The 21,889-nt window shown below is 45.1% G+C and overlaps 1 protein-coding gene across 1 annotated transcript in view; it reads left to right on the top strand.

The window, feature by feature from the left end:
- The window catches only part of ANAPC1 (anaphase promoting complex subunit 1), an 815,950-nt gene that overhangs the window by 410,571 nt on the left and 383,490 nt on the right, over window positions 1-21,889 (top strand). Inside the window, exons 29-31 of the mRNA XM_078648767.1 lie at window positions 1,068-1,159; window positions 19,089-19,223; window positions 20,131-20,213. Of these exons, the coding sequence (XP_078504893.1) occupies window positions 1,068-1,159; window positions 19,089-19,223; window positions 20,131-20,213 (310 nt within the window). The remainder of the gene's footprint in view (window positions 1-1,067; window positions 1,160-19,088; window positions 19,224-20,130; window positions 20,214-21,889) is intronic.

The following is a 21,889-nucleotide window of genomic DNA, read 5'->3' as shown; positions in this document are numbered from 1 at the left end:
ACACAAAAATAGTGATATCTTCATTTTTTTATTTTTGTTAATGGCCACAGCCATTACAATATGGCCTCTTATTGGATAATCTTACTGTTTGCAAATATGGATGTTTAATGTCAACATGTAGATAGAGCAAATGTATTTTGGGTCATGTTAATTTAGTTTTACAGTAGTCTTAGTGTCTTCAAGCCCTGTGTTAGTTTGAAAACTAGGGATAAAATCAGTGGTCAAATAGTAGGTAAACCCCAGGATCTCACCATTAATTAGTAGAGGTCTTCATCTTAGAAGTATTGCCAGAGTTCATGCCAGATTGCAGAGCCTGGCACTCTCAGTGGGATAGTCGATTCCAGAAGCCGTGCAGAAGGTGTAATAGGCAAAACTCTGTTAAAGAATAGCTGAAGCCAGCTTTTCAAAGGTATGATGTGCGACCCATCCTCAGAAACTCAAAAGGCAGGTTTGCTTTTTAGTACTTTAGCTAAGATTTAGCATTGCACTTAGAAATAGCTTTAGGGTGTTAGGATGTCCGAACCTCACAACAATGTTTGGAAATGTTTATCTTTTTTTGCTGACCATTAAACGCTTAACTGTTTTAATTTTTGTATTCTTTGTACTTATTGTTCATATTTTATTCATTCATTGTGGTTCCTGTTCATATTTTCTGCACTAGACTGAAGAATTTTAATAACACTTTTTGTTTTTTTAATTGCGTGTCCCCATTTCTTAGTGTTGTCTTTGAATGTGTTATTCATAACCAAAATATTGTTTTGATTGCCACTTTATCCCTGAACGCATCTCACAGGACTTATAGTAACCAGAAAACACTGCTTGCACAGGATGCTGATCAGGCTTGTGTTAGGGCTGGCGTCCAGCTGTCTTTCAAATTCAGTGTTGGTGCATTGGAATTAGTATTTGCATTGGGGTTAGAAATCCAACCTTTGTTTCTCTGGGTACCCACCGATTTTGTATTAACATGTTTCAAACACTGATGCAGGCACTGAAAGAAATAGATGTAGGTTTTCCTGTGTGTTGAAAATAGCCTTTATAACAAGTATTTTTTAAATGTATTATTTTAGGACGCCCTCCAGGCCCAGAGATGGAGTACTGCACTGACCGGGAATCCTATTCTCTAGCAGCTGGTCTTGCGTTAGGCATGGTTTGCTTAGGGGTAAGATAGATCTATATATGCCTCTCAGTAACTTACACTTTGGCTCCATACTTAAAAAGAACAATGTTTTGTTTTTCACTAAACCTTGAAAATTGCCTGTAGTGAAAATACTTTTTTTCTTGTGTGATGTTTATAAGAAGTACCTTCTGATAATGACTTTCAACTGCAGATGTTTATAAGAAGTACCTTCTGATAGTGACTTTCAACTGCAGATTTCTCACCTTTTGAACACTCATCAATGCGTAAGACTGGATAAGGAAAATCATCAGGTTGCTCCTTCGCTTCGACAATGCTCCTAGGTGGATAGGATGTTCATGCGCCTATCTAGGCTCGACCCATGCATGCTGACATCAGTAATTTTCTTTCTAGGCTAACAAACCTGGATCTAAGGCTACCCCTTGTTTCATTGAGATACTTATACTGCAAACTTCTACTGAAAAATCACTGTGCAAGGAAAATATGTAACTGCCCGAATCTACAGTTTTTAAACCCTGTGGGGAATGTTGCAAACAAATATCTGTGACTGACTCACGTTTGGTTTGCCTCTGGTGCCCAGGATCAGATGTAGATTTCAAAGCCTGCATTGACTGTCCCTTGATACACCCCAAGGCCATTTGAGACTAGGAGGGAAAGCTCTTCATGGTAAGCACAGCAAGACCCTGCGTCAGTATAGTCAAGGTCTAAACATAGGTCTCTGTCCTGCTCCCAAGGTCTCCCGTGCGATAGGTAGTCTTCACTATCTATTTCTAAGTGAAAAGCCATGAAGAAGAGGAAGAAGTCCAAGCGGGACTCTGCTTCATCCCTATCTTCCAAGAAGTCGCAAGGGTTTCATCGTGCCACCAGCTCGTGCTCCCGAAGTCTCTCTACTTAGGAGTCGATTCCAACTGGAATTTCCCAGTTCTCCTACCACACTGCAGCACATCTAAGTCTTCACCGAAGGCATGTCACAGCTTTTTTGTACATTATCGTCTTCCTCCAGAACACCTGCGGGCCCCAAGGAGCCAAGAGGCCTCCAAACTAGGCTTCTTCCAGCAGGTCCACCGTTGCAGCAGTTGGCCCTCTGGATCCGCACAGGACTCAAAAGCGACTTTGGTACCAGTTCCTTTCCGATTGCCACAATCCATGCCAGAACGTCATCTGCTGATGCTGGCGCTTAAGACTCAGGCAATGGCTAACATATAATGCTGTCTGATGCTGAGGTGCCTCCACCCCAACTTTGACCTTCACAGTGCTCTCTTTTATCTGAGTTGCAACCTCTTTACCACCCTTCTGATTCAGACACAGTGCATCTGCCTTCTGGAAGGGCTGATGTCTTTCTTAATTTATTCAGCACCGACTCTCATAATCAGGGCTATGAAGCTGGGAAAGAAATTGCCCAGTGTTACCTAGAGGACACCTGGTACAAGAACCTTCAGGATACAAGTGATATGGATACTTTTGTAAAGACGAGACCATCATTGTAGATTAAGAGATGTTTATTAAGATGAATAGGAACAACCCCTAACAGCTTCCACTCGCCACCTCAGCTGTTTTCTACTGGACTCCACACACCGGATTCCAGGAGTAGAAGCTCGAGGTTGCTAAGCAGCAAACCTAACATAACATCAGGATGGAACATATCTTCCTTCTTTAAATAAAACAAAAAAAATTAAGGAAAATCATCCACAAACATAATCCGGAAACTTTTGTGGAACAAACCTGGCTCGTGAACTAAGTAATCTTTGAGGAACCATCTTGGTACAAGATTTAGGTAAACTAACAGTAGATCCTGTAACAGAAAAAGACTTGGTTGTTGATGCATCATTTCCAGAAACATTACCAACATCTTTTGACAACCATTCACGTACTTCAGTGTCATTGCACTTAGTTAGACGATTGGCATTCCACAACTTACCATCTGATAATTCCAAAAGATTACCTTTAACCTTTATGATCTTCTTCGGATCAGATCATTTAGAACACCCCTTACATACTCATCAACTTCAAATTTCAGAGAGTCTTTATGTAAATTTGAATTATGTCTATCCACATAAGAATCCTGATACGACTCGACTTTAGCTCGTATAACTTTATCATCAACACATTTTCTCCCACACCTACCCATCCAAGCTGGAACAGTAATAGAACATGGAATCCTACCCTTCAGTAAACAAAAAGGTGTTTCCCCTGTTACAGAGTGTAGCGTAGTCCTGTAATTCCACAACATTTGTTTTACCAAACACTTCCAATCCCTATTGTTGTAAATAGCCATTTGAATGCATTCTCTTAAAACACGGTTGAAACGTTCAATAAGACCGTTTCCCCAAGGATGGTAAACCGGGGTTCTCAAATGTTTAATTCCCCATGTCTTTAGGAAACAACTGAATTAATCGGAAATAAATTGCGGACCATTGTCCGATAAAATTTCTGCAGGACAACCTTCCCTCCTGAAAATCTCCTCACAAAAGTCAATTACATACTCCGTTTTGACTTCTCTAACAACAGTGACTTCCGGCCATTTGGAAAAGTAATCCATCAACACAACAGCAAATCTACTGCCAACTCCCAGAATGTCAAATGGTCCACAAATATCTATAGCTAATCTTTCCCAAGGAAGTTTCGGCCAATCCATATGTTGTATGGTAGTTTGTTTTACCATGTGAGTCTTATCATTCCGAGAACACTCAACGCAATCTCTTACAAACCTTTCTATACTCCTATCCATTCCTGGCCACCAAAAATCCTCCCTGGCCTTCCTTTTCATAGCAGACATTCCACCGTGACCTTCATGTAAGAGATTCAATAATCTGGACCTCATAGAAAAGGCACCACCAATTTGTCACTTTTTCTCAAAATACCCTTCACCAACGATAACTCATTCCAGACCTCCTTGTATGTAATTAAATCTGCATAAGATTTCCAACCTTCTTTGAAGGTAAGACACTCAATAACTCTTTTAATAATTACATCGTTATCAATAGCTAATTTCCAATCGGACTCCTCTATGGCTTGACAAACTTCCTCCAATTTGGCTACAACCCATTCTTCTTCATCAATATCCATGTTCTCTTCACCATTCTTATCCACAGGAAGGCGTGACAAACAATCCACATTCACATTCATAATGCCTGGTACATATTTAATACAAAAGTTATATTCCTGTAATCGAGAAATCCACTTCGCTATGCGTGGCGTGGCCCTTGCTGCCCCTGACGTGGAGAAAACATCAATCAGGGGCTTGTGATCTGTTTGAAGATGAAAACAAATTCCCCAAACAAAATTCCGAAAATGCTGCACACCCCACCAACACGCTAATGCCTCTTTTTCAATAGTTGAATAAGTGCTCTCCGCCCCTTTCAAAGTTCTGGATGCAAATGCGATCACTCTTTCCTTACCCTCATGAATTTGCATTAATACAGCTCCCAACCCATAACTACTAGCATCTGTCACAATAATGCATTTGTCATTGATGTTAAAAGGTTTTAAGGCAGCTGCGTTAACTACAGCTAGCTTAATTTGTTCAAATGCACACTGACATTGATTGGGCCATGTAAAATTAACGTTTTTTTTCATCAATTCACGCAATGGGGAGACACAATTAGAAAAATTCCTGAATAAACCTCGAATAATATTCAGCTAAGCCTAAAAATGACCTTAACTGATCCTTATTTTGAGGAATGGGCGCTTTTTCTAGGTCTTCCACTAATTTAAACTTGGGTTTGATACCTTCCTTACACAAAGTGTGACTGAGATAATCTACCTCATTTTGGGCAAATTTGCATTTTTTTAGACTAATAGTCAACCCCGCTTGTTCCAACTTACTTAAAGCATTTGCTAAGACCTGATCATGTTCCTCCCTGTCCTTGCCCCAAACCAAAATGTCATCTTGGAACACTAAACAATTAGTCATGCCTTTAAGAACACCTTGCATGATGCGCTGAAAAACTGCCGAAGCAGATGCCAATCCAAACGGCATACGAATGAACTGGAATGCTCCTTCAGGTGTAATGAACAATGTTAAATGCTTTGACTCTGGTTGTAATAACACCTGGTGGTATGCACTAGATAAATCTAAAGTAGAGAAACATTTCGCATTATCTACTGTGGCCAACATTTCATTAATATGTGGGAGGGGATAACGGTCTACCCAGATATTCTCGTTTAGATGTCTTAAATCAAAACACATGCAAATGCTGCTATTGGGTTTGTGTGCGATACCGATCGGACTGAGCCATTCTGAAGCTTCGATTGGTTCTATTATACCTTCAGAACACAATCTATCCAATTCTTGTTTTAACTGACTCCTCAAGGCTAACGGTACATTTAGAACTTTGTGTACTCTAGGTAAAGCATTATCTTTTAAAACAATGCGATGTCTAAACTTCCTCAAACATCCCAATTTTTCCTTAAATAAACCAGGAATGTTCGACACCAATTCACTACTATTATCATCATCAGTCAAAAGTACTTGCGCGGAAAGATTGGAACTGGAAAGTACTTGCATGGGATGGTTAGGATTTAGCAAAATGTCTAAAGCTCTCTGATCTCTCCATCCCAGCAAGGATTTCCCTTTTTCTACAACATATATCTTCGTTTCAACTTCTTTATCTGAAAACTTTATGCTAGATTTGAAATAACCTATAACAGGTAATTTTTTGCCAGTGTACCCTACAGGATTAACATCTGAACTATTTGGATCCCAAATCCTTCCAGACTTGTCTGTCAATTATAGTAATCGGAGAACATGAATCAGCCCACACTACCAATTTTTCTCCATTGACAAAAATTTCACATTTAGGAGGATTATACTCTTCGGTATCATTCGTAACATCATCAATTTCCTCAATCAAATATACCTCTACATCACTATCAACTGTATCCTCATTTTCATCAATAACATTAACTACTGGTTTGGACTGAAAATTACCAGCAGCTCTACACATCCTGGAATAATGTCCAACTCTTTTACATTTGTAACATCTACTTTTGGATGCGAGACAATGTACCGCATCAGAAGTGTGCCTGTTACTCCCACACCTATAACAAAAAGTGATAAAAGTAGAAGAAACATTTTTCTGTTTTGCAACAGGTTTGACATCCTCATTAACAGTAATTTTCTTTGGTTTGTCTACAATGGTACATACACTAGTAGCTTTGTTTTCAATCTTAGGTTCAGACGATTACTCTTTTACATATAATGTAGCATTTTCAATGCGCTTTGCTATTCTAATAGCTTTTTCTAATGTAGGGTCACCCAAATCTAACAAGTTTTCTTGAATCTTCTTGTTGTTTGTGGCATTAATCATCTGATCTCTTATAATTTCATCTCTGAGGTCCTTAAATCTGCAAGTAACAGGCAATTTTCTTAAAGAAGCCACATACTGCTCAATTCTTTCTCCATGCATTTGTTTTCGTGAAAAAAATTTGTGTCTTTCCAAGACAATGCTTAACTTTTTGCCAAAATTCTCTTCCAACATAGTCAAAGCTAATTCATACGAATCTTCTACGATGACATCAATATCAGCCCCATTACCAGATCCAGATTCTTCATTGTTAATAACAGTTGAACTTGAAACTGGTTTAGGTAGCGTTTTTAATACATTTCTTCCTTCCACTCCTAAATGGTGTTTCAAAATAGCTAATTTCCTGTTGGAAACATAATCTTCACCACCTATAGCTTCCAAATAAGTAATAAAAGACTCCTTCCAGTCTTCCCAGTTCATTGGATCTTGTAGGAATGTGGGAGGTGGTGCAATGACTTGAGAAGTCATAATGTAGTAGGAGTTTGAATAAAAAAAATATATAAACTTCCAAAGATTCCTATAAATGTCTGGAAGGTACTAAAAGATGCAAACAGTTATAGCTTGGTGAGGAAGTTGATAATAAACACACTCGCAGGATGAAAGAGAAAAAAAAAAATTATCGTGGTTGGCAAAACGAGCTTTTAAATAACGTGGTTGGCAAAATCACACCGCTGACACTTTCCCCAAAATGGCGGCACGTAAACGCGACCTTTGCGTAATTTGCGTGCACTCGTCAGCCGTTCGGTTCATTCCAGGCATGCGCAAAGATCCAGATGCAGTCAGCCGTTCGATAAGATAAGAAGGTCTTGCGCTCCGAGTTCTCACGTCTCTTTGAAAGATGCACCAAGTCCTCGCGCAACTCCAAACAACAACTGCGCTGCCAAATTACGAGAATATGCCTCTGTTGACACTCCCCACAGACAGGATGCAGCTCACCTCGAAGCTCGCCGGTGTCCGCACAACTCAGCTCAGACTCTCCGGCAGACTCCTAAAATCAACACCTCTCGTGGAATTCAGCAAACTCCAAAACGGCTTGAAAGGTAAGAAATTGTAAATAACAACTTACACTCGCTGTCGCTGGCTGTGATATCTCCTCATAGGTCTACAGCAAGGTCTTCATGTCGTCTGAAAGGGGTCTTCATTGTTTTTTTTTATATGTTCCAAACATCAACGAAAGAAAAAAAAAATCTTGATTTCTTATCGTAGGTCTCTTGCTGAAAAACGGGATCCCACCCTCGTCGTCACTTTTGTAAAGACAAGACCATCATTGTAGATTAAGAGATGTTTATTAAGATGAATAGGAACAACCCCTAACAGCTTCCACTCGCCACCTCAGCTGTCTTCTACTGGACTCCACACACCGGATTCTAGGAGTAGAAGCTCGAGGTTGCTAAGCAGCAAACCTAACATAACATCAGGATGGAACAGATACCTCCCTAGATGCTGGCCTAGTTTCCCAACCAGACCCTGCCCCAGAAGACAGACCCTCTTTTGCAATGGTAATGTAAAGGGCGTTGGATCTTTTGCAATGGTAATGTAAAGGGCGTTGGAGGTTCTTGATCTAAAACTTCCCACTCAGGAAGTTAAACCCAATGTTCTGATGGAGGTGTTGCAGCAGGGCAAATCAAGCTGTGAGCCCCAAGGCCCACTCAATAAGGCTTTTACGAATAAGCTCTTAGGTACCTGGGCCAAACCTCTTCTCAGGTCCACTTGTGTATTGCGAGACTACTCCCAGGTTTTCTCACCCAGCACCAAACACCGAAGATCCATATGGTGCAGGCTTTGGCCAGTAGTGTAAACCCAAACTCTTCTCCCTAACAGGGAATCAAAGGGGAGATAGAATTTTGGTAAGCATGGTTTTTCCTCTATAGGTTTACACTTCCCTCAGTCAATGTCAGCTGTTTTTGTGGCAACGTCATTCATGCCTTGTGGGACCCTTTAACCCAAGTTTGGCCATGGTCCTGCAAGAAGCCCAAGCCATACTTTCCCAGTCCGTGCAAGATGATTCTGATGATACCATGTTCCCCATTCTCTGTGGACTGGATGACACCCTCTGCGTGGCTATTGGCACCATTGTAGCCATTTACAGGCACACCTGGATGCGGTCCATTGGCTTTTTGGGAGGCGTCGAACCAGCCTTATGGACATGCCCTTTGATACCTGCCGACTTTTTTGGGGATAAAGCAAACTCGGCCCTGGCCCTCTCTTCAAAGATAGTAGGGCCACAGTGAGCTCCACTGCCTTCCAGCTCCTTCATGCCAGTGGCACCAGCAGTCTTGCCTCCTCTGAGGCTATGGTATGGGCTTCCAATACAACAGCCACAGGAGGTGCAACAATCACCCCAGCCTTTTTGTGGCCATGGTACCCACAGGATAGTGCAATAGGAACAGTATGCAGGTCTGACCTCTGCACCTTTTTCCACCCCCCATCTGAGAACCTCCCCCATACCAGCTCATCAAGCCTCTTTTGCTTTCTCTTGAATGCATTCAGCCTCTCTGTTGAATGCAGGATCTGACAATTTCTACCAGGGTAGCTGAGGTACTCTTTAACATTTCTCAAGATCCTGCCACCCCTGCCACTATTCTTAGACCGGTTGATGGAGGACCACCTGTCACTATCACAGCAAGACTTTCATGCTCCTTTGGCTAAAGGAGCTGTGGAGAGGGTATCTCCAGAAGTTGATCATGGACGTTATTCCCACTACTTCCTGGTGGCAGAAAAAAAGGACGGAGTCCTCTGTCCCATTTTGACCTTCACCCTCTCACTGCTTTTCTGTAGAAAGAAAAGATCTAAATGCGCACCCTGGAACAGGATTTGTCTGCTCTTGAACCTGGAAAGTAATGCTGGACCTACAGGGCACTTACTTCCACATCTCCGTCTTGCAGGGCAAAAAGACTTACCTCCAGTTCATGGTAGAGCACGAGCAGCCTCAGTTCACTGTGCTTCGTTTCTTACCAGCACCCCTCGGGTGTTCATGAAAGTGATGGCACGGGTGGCAGCACGTCTCCATCAAAGGTTAGAGGGTTCCAGCCTTCCCCAATCTCAATAACTGGTTGTTGAAGGCAGGCTCACCCCAGGCAGTAGTCGGACAACTTCATACTATGGCAGACGTCCTGACATACTTCACTATTAATGTGCCAAAGTCACACCTGACTCCTTCGCAGACGTTCCTCTTCATTGAAGCTAGTCTTAACAGGGTGCAGTTATGCTCCTATCCCCCAGAGAGGAGAGTGCAGAACATTCAGGCTATGATCCTGATGTTGGAACCTCTGTCCTGGATCTCACTGAGGATGTCTCCTTCATCCTGCTGGTAAAGCATGCTAGATTTCATATGCAGGCGCTGCAGTGAGATCTGAAGTCCCAGTCGGCACGGCACTAGGGGTATCTTCCAGTCTGTTCCAGATTTTCTAGGAGACTAAAAAAAGATCTGCAGTGCTGGTTGCGAGATTGCGATTGGGTCAGCACCAGACCCATCACCTTACCCCACCCAGAGCTCACAGTTGTGTCTGATGTATCACTTCTGGGTTGGGGAGGCCATCTAGGAGAGTTGGAGTTCAGAGGAGTCTGGTGTGGAGCGGAAGCTTGGGTCCTCATCAACTCTGTAGCTAAGAGCCATCTGTTTGGTGTTGACAGCCTTCTTGCCCTCCATCAAAGGGAAACTGGTGAGGACAACGCTACTTCTATGTGGGGTGGGGTCTTGGACCGTGTGTCAAGAGGCTTTGCATCTCTGGATGAGGCTAGAATGCCAAGGAATTTTTCTCACAGACTGCAAGTTCCCTGAACCACAGAGTAGATAAACGAAGCCATCAACACCTTGCAGATCACGAATGGAAGTTACATACGGAGATTGTGCAGGGTCTATTTTTATGAATGGGGAGAGACCTGGCTTGATCTTTTGGCCACCACAAAGAACACACAATTTCAGTATGTTTGCATGTTAGACTTTCCAAGGAATCTCTTAATCAGAGACATGTTCCGAGTGCAGTGGAACTTTAGACACGTGTACACCCGCTGATGCCTCTTCTTTTCGAGTTCTGAAGAAGATCAGGACTGACTGGGCCCAAGTCATCCAAGTAGCACTGGACTGGGAAACACATTATATCCTGAACTCTTGGACATGTGCATTTGTCCTCCAATCAGGCTGCCTCTTTGGTTCGATCTCCTGTCGCAGCAGAAGGGCAGGGTCCTGCTTCCAAACCTGCTCAACCTACACCGCCATGCTTGGAGATTGAGTGGCGAGAGTTGAATGCTCCAACCTTCTTCTCAAAGTCGTAAATGTCATCTTGGCAGCCCAGCATCTCTCACCTAAATGTGTATACACCTGCTTTTGGGATAAGTTTGTAAACAGATCGACCCTTTCCAGGCATAACTGTCGGAAGTTCTGTTGTTTGTGTTGTCCCTCATTCAGCAAGTTCCTGCTTTAGACACTGTTAAATGGGCTCTTTTAATCTTGTTAAGGGTGACGCAGCAGTCATCTTAATTTAAATCTCCAGTTCTGATGAGTTTCCTCAAAGGGTTACGACATATGTTTTCCCATTCTCTAGTTTGTTGTGCCTCAATAGGATTAAAATTTGATCCTTGCATTCCTCGTGTACATGCATTTTGAGCCTCTCCAAACTTTCTTCGTCAGGCTCCTTACTCTCCAGACAGTCTTTATTGTTGCTATAATATTGGCACTGTTGATCAGCGAGTTGCAGGACCTTTCTACTAACCCACCCTTCCCAGACAACTGGTTTAGCAGACTCGAGGCTCCTTCTACCGAAGGTTGTGACTCCCTTTCATATTGGTCAGAGTATCACCCTTCCAACGTTCTTTGCTCCACCTCACCCCTGTAAAGAGGATAAGAGGCTTCACCAGTTGGGTCTGAAGAAGGTCTCTTAGCTTCTACATCGATCATACCAAGGAACACAGGTTGGATGATCATCTCATTATCGGTTTCACTGGGGCAAAGGAAGGCAAGGCTGTGCAGAAAAGGACCAATTCACACTGGGTCATACTATAACATTTGTGATTTCCTGGACAAAAAGCAGCCCTCTGGGCTTGTGAACTCATTCTACCATGGCCAAGACTGCTACCTATATGTGTGAATGCTGGGTGCCAGTTCTGAACATTTGTTAGGCAATGTTAGAAATTGGATTTTTGGCAGGCTAGGGCATGCGCCAAAGCCGGGCAGAAACCACCACTCTCGTCAGGATAAGGGAGTTACACTCCTAAAATAACCCCTGCTCATCCCCTTGGTGGCTTGGCACAAGCAGTCAGGCTTATTTTAGAGGCAGTGTGTAAAGCATTTGCTCATAACCAACCTTAATACAGTGTAAGCACTACAAAAGGACACCACACCAGTTTAGAAAAATAGCCAATATTTTTATATACTTTAAGACAAGACTAAAAACGGTAAAAATCCACAATCCAGTACTCAAAAATCTACAGTTGTCAAAATAATCTTTAAAAACAGTTCCTTGATGTCGATAGCTACGTCCGGGGCTATCATGGCTCGTGAGCAAACATATCCAAGTAGTTTTGTCTGAACGCGGTGTTGTGGGCCATCTATGGTGTTGGGAAGCCCCGCAAACAGTACCTTTTAGAAATGCAGGGCGTCCGAGACCTCTCGTTGCACTTCCGAAAACACGGCACCCGCAGGTGTCGGTTCCAGAGGTTGGTGCAGGAGTCATCAGGGCCCTTGAAGTCACGAGCGTTGCAGATCGATCTCCGCTCTGTTCGGATCAGGAGCGCTAGCTTCGGCAGGCGTCGTGTGCTGCGGTGCGAAGTGCAGCATGCAGTGCGAGCAGCGGCTCGGTGGCGGCGTCGAATGGCGTAGTCGATGAGACCAGGGTCGCGGTGCGAGATGGAGGCGGTGCTCGTCACGGTGCTGGCAGGTCACGGTTCAAGCAGCGGCGTCGAAGCTCTGTCGTCGCCTGACGAACTAGAGTCGATAGTGCCGGCGTCGGTAGGCCATGGCTGCGGTGTGGGATGAGGGCGGTGCATTGTGTAACTTTACGAGCGGTGCCCTTGAGCCATGGTGCTAGCAGCGGCATCGATTTCGGCGTTGATCGTCGTCATCCGGGATACCAAGGCTTCGTCGTGAAGCGAGGCGGTATGGTGTGCGATGCCCACAGGTTGCAGTACAAGCAAGGCTCGTTGACGGCGTCGGATGGCATCTTCGGTGAGACCAGGGTCAAAGTGCGGCATTGCGGCAGTGCCCTCTGCTGTGCCAAGGCGTCATCGTAAAGCGAGGTGGTGCGGAGTGCAGTGCCAACAGGTTGCGGTGCGAGCAGCGCCTCGGTGGCGGCGTCAGCAGGCATCGTTAGTGAGACCAAGGTTGTGTTGCTGTCAGGACACGGAGTCGGCAGTGGTGTTGTAGATGTCGTTGAGTTACATTTCCTCTGTTGCAGCACAAAACACACAGTCCCCAGTGCTGCGGGTAGAAGAGCTTAAAGTCTTTGCTGTTACTGAGACTTCGTGAACAGGAGGCAAGCTCTACCTCAAGCCCTTGGAGAAACTCAAAAAGCAGATTGCAGCAAGTTCTGCCCCGTCCTTTCACTGCCCAAGACAGAAGCAGCCACTGCAGGCCAACACAGCAAAGCACACAGCAAAGTTATGGTTCCTCCTCACAGCTTCTCCAGCTCTTATTCTTGGCAGTCTTTTTGATCCAAAAGAGTTCTAAAGTTCAGGGGTTTGGGCCCCAGAATTTGTATCCAAAAATAATGTGATCCTCTAGACAGAGGGTGTCTGTGCCCAGCCACAACCAGTGCTGCCTTCTCTGGTGTGATTTCTGGGCAGGGGGTGGAGATGGCACTGTCAGAGGCAGAACCGGCCCTTTGAGGTGCAAGGAAATCTCCTCCCTCTTCCCCATCACAGCCTAGGTCTATTCAGCCCTTTCCTGACCCACCTAGACTATCCGGATCCTCTTCTGCTCCCCCAGCCTTCTGTCATCCAAAACCCAGGTAGACAATCCACATTCCAGCAGAGGCACATGGAATGACTGAGTAAGAAAATACCTACTTTCTAAAAGTGGTATATTTAGACACAGAATGTAAAAATCACATTCACTAAAAGATGCAGCTTAGATTCTGAGTTCAGGCATACTAAATTTTATTTTCCTACCTAGTTCCCTGGGCCAGTTATGTTTATGAGATGTTATAAACAAACTTCCATTCCGTCCTATGGGGAACAGGTAAACTTACAATAGGGAAAACTAAATGGGCTGTAATTCACTATCAGGACATGCCACACACACCAGGGCATGTCCTACCTTTCACTTACACTGCACCCTGCCCACAGGGGTACCTTGGGCCTTCCTTAGGGGTGCCTGACATGTAAGAAAAGGGAAGGTTAGGGACTGGAAAGTGTGTGTGTGACCGGGGGCGTGGGGATAGGCAAGATACGAGTCTTGGTAGGGTTCAAACTAGGCTTTATTGATTTGAACAGTCTGTCTGTACAGGTAGGTCTGATCAGTAGAGGACGAGGAGAACGGCTTCTTTCCTTCCTGCTTTTACGGATGCCCCCCTCCTCTCGACGTCGGGTCGGGCTCCGTCTTCCTTTTGCTCCCTCGGGATCCGTCGTGGCCCAGGCTCCACCGAAGGGGGAGACAGAAACAGAGGAGGTATTAGTGTTCGGTACAACTCTACAGATACTTCCGGGGAAAAGGGGTGAGGGAACACTCAGTGCTTCGTTTACTGTCGGGTCTGTGAGGAATGTGCAAGGGACTGTACGCTAGGGGTTTCTTAGGGGTCTCCCTTCTTCTCCAACCTTAACCACCCCGCAACCCTTCCACGCACCTCTGATAGCCACGCCCCTCCGGGGGAGTGGCTGGGCGAAGCGTGGGTCCGTTGTCCTCCTGGATCCGTCGCTCCCGAAGGTCCCCTTAGGAATCCGAGGCGTCTTCTTCCTGGCTTCTCCTCTTCTTCCGGTGAGACTCCCGACTCAGCTGCCGCTCTTGAAGGGCCGCCGCCTTCTGTCTCTGCTGATGCCTCCGCTGTTACCGCACTCTCGTCCCTGTGACCGCTGTCTTCGGCTACGCTGCTCCTCGCTTCTCCTCCGCTTCCCGACTCGCCTCCGCTCCACGCCTCTCCTCCGCTCCACAACTCTCCTCCGCTCCACGCCGCTGCACCTCCTCTCCACGATAATCCTCTGCTCCTCTCGATACCTCTGCTCCACGCCGCACCTCCACTCCACTCCGCTCTGACCGCTCCTCCGGTGTAAAGACACACCTGGTCTGACCGCTGGGCGTCCTTTAAGGTAACGTCGGGCTCCTCCTCCTCGTCACCTGGTCGGGTCCAGTTAAAGGGACCGTAGTCCATGTCTTCCTCGTCACAGCTGTACGGTTCTACCACGGGGTTCCAGCTTGCGTTCTCGGACACCTGTGGAGACAAGAGGGGAGGGGGGGGGGTCATAGTTTACAGGCACACTCCGGGTTACAGGGGGCGAGTGCTCCGCCTCCTGGTTACAGTGTGCACTGGCCAAGTCGACACAGCAGTTACAAACAGCGCGCAGACTCTGCAATGGCAGGTCCGAGTTTATCTTTTTTGGGCTACTCACATAGGTGGCACAATCAGTGCTGCAGGCCCAATAGTAGCATTTGGTTTACAGGCCCTGGCACACTCAGTGCACTTTACTAGAGATTAACAAGTAAAGCAAACACCCAATCATGGAATCACCACTCCATAACACAATTTACACAGGGAGCATATGCACTTTAGCACTGATTAGCAGTGTTAAAGTGCCCAGAGTCCTAAAACCAACACAAATAAGTCAGGAAAAAATAGGAGCAAGAATCAAAACGTTTGGGGATAACCCTGCAAAAAGGGCCATTTCCAACAGGCAACTTTGTGGGCGTCACTACAAATGTCCACAAGGCACTGTTACCTAGACAATCAGGTATGTCCAGAAGGGCCCTTTGCCTGCTCGGTCCTTCAGGAGATTTCTCTCTGACCCTCCCACATCCCTGTTCCATGAATTGGTCTCTTCACACAAAAAGATGCCAATTTAGGAATCTGCACAATGGTCACAACCAGCCTGATTCTTTAAACTTCTTTGCCCCCAGAAGCAGAAACAAAGTAACTGATGTCATCAAGCATGAGTGGCGTCTATATAGGTCAGCACACGCCACATCTGGCATGGACCAACTTCGATACGGAGCAGCCGGCACGCAGTAGTACTGCTAAAGATTAACCACATCCAGTCTGTCGCCTAGGGGAGTATTTAAAAGGCAAGGAATCTGTGGTTAGTCTCTACCAAAAAGCGGTTTACTGAAACTTCTCCACAAATAAAATCCTTTTATGAACCTTCGAGGATCAGACTGAAGAAAATCATTCCCCCCCAAAGAGTGACGGACATGTCAGACGGAACCTACATCACCAAACGTGAGAAAGGTGCGCCAACCTGGCTTGGAAACCAACCTCCATGTTTACCATGCTACTGCTGAGGGTGTGTTTAGCAAGTTTGTCATATTTTGTACTTGGAACAATCTTAGGATAGGAAAGTGGTTTTATGGTAAATTAGTCTTTGTGTCTGAAATCTGTCTGTATATTTATATTATCTTTTTTTTTCTTTTAAAGATCAGCTTAGATCCAGTTGCAGTAACTTAACAAGACCCGCCGCTCTCAATATGGAGTTTTCAAGAAAAGCTCTTATCCAGATTTTTATTTGGGGATCTCTTCCGGAATCTTTTGGCACTATGAAAATGGTTCTAGTACCATCATTGTACACCTAAGTTGTGATTTCAGAATAATTGGAGTCACTTATCTACTGGTCGTATTTATTATTTGGCGACAGAGTCATGTTCCCTTGGACAGGGCACCAATCTCCCACTTTAAATATAGATCTAGATTGGGGTGCGCGTGTATTAACATTAACATCTTTCCCTTGAGGGATTAGAAACCCCTTTCTTTTGGTTCCCCCCTACATGTGACTTTTTGGACACCCTAGTCTTCACCCCATTGTCAGCCTTCTTCCCAAACTCCTGGGGAGAGACTAAGCCTAGGTCCACGAAGTCTTGAGACAGAAGCACAGTTACTTAACAGATACTCTTTCATAATTAAATTATAAAGCCCATCATAGTCTTGCAACTTATTCCCTTTTAACCAGCCACCTAGTGTTTTGCCTAAAAAGTCTACAAAATCAGCCTAGGACTGACTTGAGGTTTTGATAGACTCACTGAATGTAATCCTGTACTCCTCAGGGTTGAGTCCAAAGCCCTCAATCAGGGTATCCTTCATTAGGTCGAGTATTGGTGCAGGGCAGGGCAGCTCATGTTGGCCCTGGGGTCTTCACACTTGGTGGGCAGACGGATCTGACCTCTTGGGGCATGGTGACCCCCTCCTGGGCACCTGCTACGGTGGTCAGCAGAACGGTGAACCTGAAGCTGCAGTTAGTACCTGCTGGTTGCAAGTAAGTGGCTCCTCCACTTCAAGGGAGATGCTTATGGCCTGGTAAAGTGCTGGAGACTCTCCAAGACTTTTGGAGGAAACACAGCTGCGTGACGAATCATGTTGTTGCGGTTGTTAGGATAGGAGCAGGCAGGCAGGATTTGGTGCCAGAGCTCACCAGTAGTCCGCAGTGCTCACTTTTTCGGCTCTTCTTGATTCTTCTTCTTCTTGTGTCGGGGTAATTTGAGTTCCTGGTGTCATGGGGCCACCTAAATACTCCATTTATGATTGCTAAAGGGGATTGAAGGGTAGCAGCCAATGGCCTACTTACCCCTGGGGTCATTCAACCCCCCATATGGCCACTTCCTTGGGGAGTGGGCATAACCCTGCCCCAGAATTCATATTTCCACCAAAATCAAAATGGTGGAACCCTTCTTTGGTGGAGCACAAGGCAGCCCACCTTAGGGGTGTGACTGGACTGGTAGTGCACCATGCCTCCTTGGTGGTCATCACATCTCCTTGCATCACTAATTTCCCACCTGCCCAGGTGCCAAATGGACCTCAGGGCAGGGGGTGACATCTCCTAGGTCTGGGGGAAGCTGGGGTCGCCTATCAAAGGTGGCAGGGGCTTTGAAGTCGCTGGCCTTGGTGTGCAGATTCACTAGCCATCCTGCTAGAGGAGGTGTGAACACCTTTCTCCAGAGCATTCATTGTTTCTGCCCTCAAGGAAGGTGGGTTCTCACCTGCAGGGGTTCAGAAACAGGTATGTGGCAGCAGGCTGGACGACACCAGTCAGCCAGCACAATAAGAGGGTGGTAAATTTTCAGGGGGCACCTCTAAGGTGCCCTCTGGGTCCATATCTGAATTAATCCACTACTTGCATCAGTGCGGATTTATTAAGACAGAGTGTTTGATTCCAAACACCATAGGTTTCAGTGAAGATATCATGTAGCTGGGGAACTCGTTATGACCAGTGCCCAGTACATGCACTTTCTATGGCTTTACTGTTCACTTGTACTATCTAGCAATTGAACTAGCAACACAGGATCCTATCTGCTCATGCAGGTATGCCCTCACATATAATATAGTGCACCCTGCCTTAGGACTAGAAGGCCTGCTGTAGGGGTAACTTACATACATAACATTCCGTGTCTGTGTGCATGGCCCACAAGGTGTGTGCCATGTCGTGTTTTTCCATTTGTTTGCACTGTGGGTCCCTTAGGGACCCTCTTTAGTACCCATGCCCTAGATACCAAAGTACCAATCACTAGGGACGTAACACGGTACTAAAGGTATTGCTAATTAGGGAACAATTGAACAGTTACCTTGTTTTAGGGAAAAAAACATTGGCTCTGGGGGACCTGGTTAGCAGGAACTCAGTGCACTTAAGTCAAGATTGCATCAAATACTAGGCAAAAAGTGGGGATGATCATGTCAAAAAGGGGCACTTTCTTACGACGATCAACTCTTCATGGGGTATGTAGAACCAAAAAATGGGAAGGCTCAAGATGGATGGTGCTATGCATTAAGATCTGCTACACATTGCCCAAGAAGCAACCACCTGAGAGTTTCCATGGTCATTCCACCAGAGCCAGGGCTGCGATCACTGTTGGCCCACATAGTTCCTCTCCTGGATAGCTGTCAGGCACTACGTCTGGATGTCTCTATCAGATGAACAAGTAACTTACCTTCGGTAACACCTTATCTGGTAGAGAGTGTCTAGCCTCAGGTTCCTTACTTATGATTTAGCTCTGCAGGCTGATTGTAGTATAAGGGACACCCTTCTCATGGCCTGTTTTTTCAAACCAGTGGTCTGTTCTCATTGTGGCTCTTCACTCCTGACTTGGATAGTCGCTAAAGTATCTGACATCAGCGTGCAGGTTTGGTACCGCACACGTCACTTCTGGCATAGATGATGCCTATGTGGAGCTACACAACACCACCTATCCACATGCATGGGTACTGCTCAAAAATCTTACGGATCCAGTCTGACGCCTGAGGATATTCTAAGGTAAACAATCTGCTGCTAGATGGTGTCTCTATCATATAAGGCGTTACCAAAGGTTAGTAACTTATTCTTTTGGTTTTTGGGAAAATGTTTCCAGATATATATGTTGAGACTGCACTGAGCACAATGTCATGAACACACTTTGCATAGAGAATGGAAAAACTATTTCAGATGCCTAGTATTTCGATTGACCTCTTGCACACCTTGGATTCTGTATGAATTACCAGATAAAATAATCCTGAGCATGTTGTGTGTTTTTCTGGTCATTATAGCACGGCAGCAATCTGATAGGCATGTCTGACCTCAATGTTCCCGAGCAGCTGTACCAGTACATGGTTGGAGGTCATCGGCGCTCCCAAGTTGGAATCAGCAGAGAAAAACACAAGTCCCCAAGTTATCAAATCAAGGTGGTACTTCATAAGCATGTGGTTGCCAAATAGTAATGTTATCAGTTTTACTATGCTTTAGAAATGGAGATTCTTTAGGTAATAGGGCTACTTCTCAATGCTATGTTCTGGGCAGTTTGGAGAAGAGCAAATGCTCTTTGAACTATTTAGTGAGAAAACATGAAAGTAGGCTCCACATTATTTTGTGGCTGTAGTAGGTTTACAATGTGGGGATTGCATTAATTATATACTGCTTAATGGTCATATTAATGAGAGATTCTTTCTCTTGATGTACAATCGTGTGCCTCAGTGTAGATTAGTCTAAACTCTAAAGGAATCCAGCACCTAAAATTAGTGACCATTATTTTTCCTTCTATTAGATTGATTAGTAATTATCATTTGAAATCCAGACTCCCTTCCTATGTGTGCTCTCTTGTGAGAAACTTGGCTCATATCAATAATGGGAACATCTTACAAGAATCTCTAGGAAGGATGAGCTCTCCAGTGCTAGGCTACTAAAGGACATGCTAATATGGGATCCGATGTATAACATTGTGTGCAACAGTTTGCATCTTATTAATAGGCTTTTGAATATTGACACACGTTTTTGCATAGATGTTTGTACCTGATCTTCCATTGCACATTTGCAGTGTTTTGAAGAACATTGTATTATTTAAGACACCTAAGTAAGAAACAAATTCCAACTAAAGAGCTGAAAAGTTTCATATAAATTTGTAATACTAAAGAGTCCAGCAAAATAAGAGTATTTTCTCTTGCTTGGAACTGGACTGGGATAGTCAGGGAGAGATGCAGACTTCGGTTTGCAAGGAAAACACACACATGGGGAATTGATTAAAGGCTTGGTGGGAGAGTATTCCATTTGTCTTGTTATAAAGTAGTACTTAAAAAAAATATTGTTCTTTGGCAGGAAGGAGACTCCATAAATGTAGATGTAACTTGTCCTGGTGCAACACTAGCGCTAGCCATGATCTACCTGAAAACCAACAATAGGTATGTTAAGTGTTATGTAAAGGATGTGCATGGTCTGTACTTTCTCATTCGTAGGTTGATTTTCAATACAGTTTTTTTTCAACTCTTTATTCAATTGCAGTTTTATTAGGACTCATTATGCATTTTAGAGGGCTCACATGTGTTAATTTCCAATAAATACGTCCTGTTTAATACTCTCTGATCGAGACTTCTAACCACATATTCTTCCTCTTAGAGTACTACTATGAGTATTAGTCCGAATTGGGAAAACTTAGCAGTACTTATTGATGCCTGGAGCTGGAGCCTCTGAATCATCATTGACGCCACCTGCGCCAGACTTGATGTGCTTGTGCCTAGGCATCACCCATGCGAGCTGATATCCATTTCTTTCTGCGTCTACAGAATCTGATCCGGAGATATTTATGTTCTTTGGAGACCATTATTTTCGAAACTATATCCCAGAGTGCAAGTTACATGTCCCCCAACAAATCAACTAGGTTTAATCCTTGAGGGGAATGCCATAGACAGATGTTGGTGACTGATCCCCACTTTGTCTGTGGCATCTGGGGTCGTCACACAACTTGGCTGCCTGCAGCGACTGTACCTTGATGCAGGTGGAGTGGCCGAGGGTATACCCAGACATTAGTCCTTGCTGACCGTGCCACTGGAACCAAGCTATACCCAGCTGATGAGCCCAAATCAGGGTGCTACCGTTCATGGGTTGCTTGAGCTCCGGTTCAGAGAGGACCTGGTTTGACACTGTTCCTACTGGAGCAAGGCTGAAACTGATTTGCATATAGCTGGATCTAATATGAGGTGGCATAGTGGGCAAAAGAAATGGGCTGGAATGTTACTCTGAGGGAGTGAAAGTGGTTAGACTTATTGCAAGCATCCTCCCATCACCTTTTGTGTGTTTGACTGGTTCCTGTGTGTTTGATGAATGCACCCGAACGTCATCCGGGGGTGCAAGTTATTTATCGCCCGACATCATAAGACCCTCGCGTGTCGAAGTCACAGGGAAGATGATCCCACTTCTGAAGCTGCTCCTGTGACAAGTTGTCGCTAAGGTCAAGATCTTCAGGTAAGTCAAAGAAAAAAAGAGTAGTCTAAGTGGGACTCTTCCTTGTCACGCCCCTACTAAGTCCCCAGAGAGAGTGCAGGCTTTCATTGCATCTCTCTTGTGCAGCGGTTCCACAGAGCCTATCACTAGGGCCGCCACGTGCAAGCCCAATTTTCCTGTGGCCCAGGGTGACTCCATTACAGATTATCAAGCTTCACGAGGCGATGATGTGCTTATTTGTGCAGCAGACTGCTTATGGAGAGCCTTCAGGGCCCATGGCGCTAGGAGGCCTCCCAACTAGACTCCCCTTTGGCTAGTCCTCCTTCGGTGTCAGTTGGGCCCTCTGGATCTGTGCCCACTTTCGTATCGACTCTGGTACTGAACCTGTTTCTGGCACCACACCCTATGCCGGAGCTTGATCCTCCAACACCAATGTTGACCGCTTGAACTGTCTGGCTCTGAGACGCCGCTGTGTCAACCTCGTCCAAGGCCATGCTCAACGCCACTTATTCCTATCAACACAGGCAATCCATCTAGCATGGACACTGTTCCCCTGCCTTAGGCCGGGAGCAGTTTATTCATGACCTATTCGCTACTGACTCTAACAATCGCACCTATGATGCAGGTGTCACCTTGC

This window comes from Lissotriton helveticus, chromosome 6, assembly GCF_964261635.1.
Source record: "Lissotriton helveticus chromosome 6, aLisHel1.1, whole genome shotgun sequence".
In the NCBI taxonomy this organism is placed as follows: Eukaryota; Metazoa; Chordata; class Amphibia; order Caudata; family Salamandridae; genus Lissotriton; species Lissotriton helveticus.
This window is presented reverse-complemented; position numbering and strand designations above follow the sequence as displayed.